This window comes from Notolepis coatsorum, assembly GCF_963971535.1.
Source record: "Notolepis coatsorum genome assembly, chromosome: 4".
NCBI lineage: Eukaryota > Metazoa > Chordata > Actinopteri > Aulopiformes > Paralepididae > Notolepis > Notolepis coatsorum.
The window spans coordinates 128,979,857-128,986,356 of NC_140168.1; the positions used below are offsets into that span (position 1 = coordinate 128,979,857).

The 6,500-nt window shown below is 46.5% G+C and overlaps 1 protein-coding gene across 1 annotated transcript in view; it reads left to right on the forward strand.

Annotated features, from left to right (window-relative positions):
- The window catches only part of rem2 (RAS (RAD and GEM)-like GTP binding 2), a gene marked incomplete at its 3' end in the record, with an annotated part of 149,988 nt that extends 149,526 nt beyond the window's left edge, over nt 1-462 (forward strand). Inside the window, 5 exon segments of the mRNA XM_084312688.1 lie at nt 136-230; nt 232-288; nt 291-330; nt 333-383; nt 386-462. Coding sequence (XP_084168814.1) covers nt 136-230; nt 232-288; nt 291-330; nt 333-383; nt 386-462 — 320 coding nt within the window.
- Between the last annotated feature and the right edge of the window lie 6,038 nt (nt 463-6,500).

Here is a 6,500-nt window from a genome sequence, read left to right on the forward strand (position 1 = left end):
GACAACAACAAAAAAAGAAAAGAAAAAAAGAGCTGGTGAATGAATGGGTGTCCCACAGAATGTTTGTTCTGAGTTTTTATACCAAACATGTGGTTTATTCTTTCTCTTCCTGTCTCTCTCTCTCTCTGGCACCAGAGGCCCAGTCCAGCGCCATGATGTTCGACTGCCTCTACCTGGAGCTGTCCGCCTCTCTGGACCACGGCACCGCGGAGCTGCTGGAGGGCGCAGTGGCGCGTGGCCCGGGGGGACTGTGTGGGGCCCGGCGGCTGGACGGAGGGCGAGGGGGGGCGGGGGGCCGGCGGGAGAGCCTGACCAGCCGCGCCAAGCGCTTCTGAGCGGCCTGGTGCCGCGCTCGCACGGCCGGGACCGGGACCGGGGCCACTACCGGAGATGAGTCGTCAGCGCGGTGGCAAGTTCCACCGGCAGAAATCACGGTCATGCCACGATCTGAGCACAATGTGACACACGCGTGTGAGGGGAGAGGGGGAGGGGTGCACAGCAGGGAGGAGGAGGAGGGGGAGGAGGAGGGAGGGAGGGGACATGGGGGAGGAGGAGGAGGGGAAGGAGGAGGAGGAGGAGGAGGAGGAGGAGGAGGAGGAGGAGGAGGAGGAGGAGGAGGAGGAGGAGGAGGAGAGCAACATAGAAACGAGCGGAAGAGGAGAGGAGAAAGAAGGAGAAAGAGATGGATAGAGCAAGCAGAAGAGGAGAGGAGAACGAGATGGATAGAGTGAGCAGGAGAGTCCAGTTGTGTGGCTTAGCATTTATCCCCTCAAAAGAGAGAGCAATACAGAGAGAGAGAGAGAGAGAGAGAGAGAGAGAGAGAGAGAGAGAGAGAGAGAGAGAGAGAGAGAGAGAGAGAGAGATAGAGAGAGAGAGGAGAGAGAGATGAGAGAGAGAGAGAGAGAGAGAGAGAGAGAGAGAGAGAGAGAGAGAGAGAGAGAGAGAGCGAGAGAGAGAGAGAGAGAGAGAGAGAGAGAGAGAGGAGAGAGAGAGAGAGAGAGAGAGAGAGAGAGAGAGAGAGAGCAATACAGAGAGAGACATGGAAACAGAGAGAGATCTAGGGAGCCATATAAATATAAAGAGGGGGAAACCAATAGAGATGGAGTAGAGAAACAGAGGTGGAAGACAGGTAAAAGAGAGACAGGAGGTGGAAGAGAGATGCGAGAGAGTGACAGGTAGGTGGAAGAGAGATGAGAGATACAGGGAGGTGGAAGAGAGATGAGAGAGAGACAGGGAGGTGAAGAGAGATGATAGAGAAGAGAGAGAGAAGAGAGAGAGAGAGAGAGAGAGAGAGAGAGAGGAGAGAGAGAGAGAGAGAGAGAGAGAGAGAGATGAGAGAGGGTGACAGGTGCTAGCTTGGCTGAATAAGAGCTCATTACCTGATGAGAGAGGAGGGGAGACAAGATGAGAGAGGCGCACAGAGACACTGATTGGACGGAATTGTTGGAAGAAGCAACTCACCCAAGAGGCACTGATTATGTAGAGACTGATAGATCTAATGTTATAGACCTCAAGCATGCTGTTCCACGGGGAGTAGACTGATGTCATGTAAACTTATCTCAGACCTGTTATAGACCCTGCCCTCAAGCTGTTCCTCGGGGAGTAGACTGATCTCAGACCTGTTATCGACCCTGCCCTCAAGCTGTTCCTCAGGGAGTAGACTGATCTCAGACCTGTTATCGACCCTGCCCTCAAGCTGTTCCTCAGGGAGTAGACTGATCTCAGACCTGTTATAGACCCTGCCCTCAAGCTGTTCCTCGGGGAGTAGACTGATCTCAGATCAGGACTAGATTATCTTACCTCAGCGGCCCCACGGTGTCCCTATCCTTGCTATCTCAACCACAATTTCCCTTTAACAAAAATAAAACATGCACTTTTTATACACAGCCGGTTCAAGACCAGGTTTCCTTTGTATTGGGTATTGATTTCCTTTGTATTGGGATATTGATTTCCTTTGTATTGGGTATTGATTTCCTTTGTATTGGGTATTGATTTCTTGGCAAAGCGAGAGACTTTGATGATACCGCTGCCATGGCCCCTAACCTCTAACCTCTAACCCTAACCCTCTAACCTAACCCTATAACCCTAACCTCTAACCTCTAACCCTAACCCTCTAACCCTAACCCTCTAACCATAACCCTCTAACCCTAACCCTCTAACCCTAACCCTCTAACCATAACCCTAACCTCTAACCCTAACCCTCTAACCCTAACCTCTAACCCTCTAACCCTAACCCTCTAACCCTAACCTCGCCTTCCTTCACGTCAGGCAGGGGTCTCAAACTCAATTTACCTGGGGGCCGCTGGAGGCAGAGTCTGGGTGAGGCTGGGCTGCATCAAATATTGCACACAAAAGGGTTTCATGTATTTTTTAAATTTTTATGGAAATGTATGGTTGAAACATGCAAACGTTCAACGCACACACTAATAAGCATTGGAGGCTTTTAACCAGGGCCAGAGTGGGGAAATCATTCAGGCCAGGAAATATAGTGCGAAATATAGCCCCAGTCAGGCCACTTTTTTAAGCGGGGGGTCCCCCACCAGGAGATTTCGTGTTACAAAGACTTAATTTCCTGCATTCCGGTGCAGGAATTGTTTTATTTTTTTGGAAATCATCTGGGGGGCCGCAAAATATCATCCAGCGGGCCGCAATTGGCCCGCGGGCCGCGAGTTTGAGACCCTGCTTTATAGAGACCTTTACAGATACCTTTATACCCAGCTTGTGGAAGGAGAAGGAGAGAGAGGAAAGGTCAAAGTGATCGAAGAGACGAGACATTAAGCAATACTGACAGGTTGCTCTCACCTTCGATGGGGGCTGAGACAGCGCCGACAGAGAGGACTTTGTGAGATGAAGAAAATAACAAGAGGAGCTCGACTACTATTTCCCCAAGGGGATCAATAAAGGAATATCTTATCTTACCTGCAGCGTTTCATGTTTTCATGTTGCTGTTGTTTTTCTTTTGTTGTTGTTTTTATCCACTGGACCTTATCATGTGTTGATACAGTAGCCTAGAACAGGGGTTCCCAAAGTTTCCAGGCCCCGACCCCCGAAATAACGTTGTCAGAGAGCCGCGACCCCCACTATTATAGGAGGTGGTTGAAACATGCAAACGTTCACACACATTAATAAGCATTGGAGGCTTTTAACACGCACAATACAACACAATATTCAAACAACTATAAAATGAATACATATAGCGTGTTTAATTTAGAAGGCTAATGTTCAACTCACGTAATGAGATGGATGGGTACTAGGCTTGTCTGGGTTTAATTTAGGAGACAGCGACTCAGAGATCATCCTCCACATTCAGACGTGATCTGTACTTACTTTTTATATAACTCAGTGCAGATAATGTTTTTTCACATGGGCAGTGATGTACCTGAACGCGTTCAATGAACGATCGTTCATGAACGTGTTCGTATTTTGGGCGAACGTGAACTGAACGTACTGATTATCCGCTAAATGAATGTAATTGAGAACGCGTTCATTCTCAGCGCTGTGTAACGGAGTTCAAAGTGCATTCATTCTCAGCACTCTGTTATAACGGCGTTCAAAGATGTGCCAGATTTCATATGTATTTCAGCCGAAAACCCAGTTAAACACACCGTAAACAGGCTTTAAAATTATGTGGAAAACCAACCGATCTGGCAACGCGCCTGTACACCCTGGCTACGTCATCTGACTCATCACAACAACAGCTGAATCTGCGAGCAGCAGGTCGAGAGCAGCACTCGCTCAGAGAACTCTACCTCAGTCTAGATGTCGGTGCTTGGGGATTTAAAATAGTTTAACGTTAAAGTCAGTACTGACTAGACGGAAACAATCTAACGTTTGTCTGTAAACTTTGTCCACCCGGTTTGAAGAAGCAAGTCCCCACATCGACGCGACGACGTCGACAGCAACATTGAGAATATGCAAACGTCCTGTTTTAGTTTTCATAATAAAGACAATTCAAGCAAAGTTGTTCCTCATGTTTTTGAAAATATACTGTAGAGATGAAAGCTGCAGTGTGGACTGAATGCGTGGTGGCAAAGCGTTATGGAAATGCCAGTATTCTGATTGCTGTCTGTGTGGTTCAATATTTTTTACAAATAATAGTTTGCAGCAACGTATTGAAAAAAGAACTAACAAAATGGGCCGTTCAATATCTCCTTTATGTTCGAAATGTCAAACAGACCTGGGTACCTACAGGCTACAGTCTATCACTACTTTTGGGAATCTAAGTGTTTATCCAGGTTCTATTGATTGATTGATTGAACACTTTATTAACATATTGCAGAATGGGTACAGTATAGTACAGCTCAGTCATGAATTGAAAATGGGGGACCCTGATGTAATGTGGTCTGCATCCCCTTAACAATTGTATTGAGCTGTACCTTATCAGGGTCCCCCATTTTCAATTAATCAGGACATACATGACATACAGATAGACAGTACTGCTACATCTATACATTTATGACATACCAGATTTGCAAATACAGTACTGTTTGTGATACAAAAAGAGTCCAGAAAAGAGAGTAGGCCTATATACATTTGACATAGAAACTGTACATTGGAGGAGGTTGGGTAGGTGGGGGGGGGGGGGGGGGGGGGGGGGGTTTGTGTAGGAGGGGTGACACCCTTTACAATTCAAACTATTTGATAAACTTCTACTTTCAGCCCGGAAATGCATTCTGATAAACTGGATTAAGGATAAGCCTCCATTTTTACAAATGTGGTATAGAGAGATCTTCGGTGTGCTACCCCATGAAAGACACTGTGCAATGCATAGAGGCAACAACGCTTCCTTTCAGGAGGTTTGGGCCCCACTATTAGACTATTTTCCTGCTGAAATTTCTCGGATCCTTCTAAAGGCCCAGTGCCCCATTGTATGGACATACCTAGGATAGGAAAAAATAAATATATGTCTACATGTGAATGGGCTCGAGGCAAGTGCAATACTGTACAGTGCCTGTCTTGGTTTGCTTTTCCTTTTTGCTTGTTTTTCTTTTTGTTTTGTTTTTGCTTGCTTATGGTGTGGATCAGTGGTTCCCAACCTTTTTCCCCCCAGGGACCCCCAAACATCTCTGATGAAATTCGCAGACCCCCTCCTAATAAGATACCATAAAATACTTTTTTTTTTTTCATTTTAATAACAAACTGCTTATACACAGGCATATGCATCACAATTAGACCCACTATGCTTCTTTGACTTGTGCCTTCAATCAACAAATCTCATCTTGCACCATATGCATTTCAAAATGTTTGGCCAATATTCAAATGCTGTATTCATCCTCTCAAATCAGGCCCTAATGGTGAACGGTTTGTGTAACTGAGGGGTACAATTCCCTGACTGTATTGATAAGTATGGTATCATTAAACCACTACCGCTTGATGTACTTTAACTTCTGGCCATCCAGTACACGATATCTAAGTATGATGAACACTTTCCCACATATGAAACCAGGTCCACACAAATATAACAGTCGAAGGTTTAATATAGCAAAAGGTATATACAACATTCACTTAATTACATTTATGATTTGAATGCACTTGTAAGGCAAATGAGTATTCGTAGGCAAATCAACACTGAATGTCCAATCTCTGGTTACGCAGGAAGCAAGTATACAACCTGGTTCTTTAGGGAAACTATAGCGATGGTACTTAAGGATTATAGCGGGATACTAAAGGGGTCCTGCTGGTTGTAAGTCAGTAAGGGGGGGGGGGTTTGGAGAGCCGTCAGCTGCATCCCATCTGGCCAACGATTCCTGGGGAGAATTCAGGTACAGAAAACAGTGCCCGCAGGATCTTGATCCACAGATGAATACACTTGGGCCCTCTTGTAGACGGTAGCTGTAGGTCCACAACGAAGGAGAAGCGAGGCGGCCTCGGTCTGGGTTGAGCGCCGTCTCACCTGGGCTCCTCTCGGGGGTAATTCCAACACTCACTGGCGTTGGCTGTTATCCGCTCCACAAATCAAAGCACCCAAAGCAAATAGATATTCCATGCCGTATAGGCTCAGCAGTCGTCCGGGTAGGTAATCCAATGTGCAGGTCCACTCGTCCTCGCCCAGAACTCCTCGGATGAAAGCACCACGCGTGGTCTGCCCAGCCTGGTTAAGACTCTAGATAACGCGAGGAAACGATGGGGGTGCTGCTCACTTTAGAACTTTAACCGAACGATGCACCATACATAATAGACTATTATTAACTTAATAGAAATACGTCCCACTCGACGGTACAGTGCCAAACTATGACAATTCAGCTATGAATTTACACGAGGTCTCAATGCCTATTCTGGGGCCAAAATAGGCCATACTGCACCACACGTGGGTCGTGGGTGAGGCTTCACGTCTGTTACTAGGTTGGAGGGTAAAGGACTAATGGACTAAAAAAAAAAATCTACTTTACTTGCGCCCTATTTATATGCACGGTGAACAAATAGTACCATTCGTATTTCGGTAGCCGTATTCCTACGCGGAACCGGGGCTAGTTGGGACATGTTCGTCGGCACTATTGAAC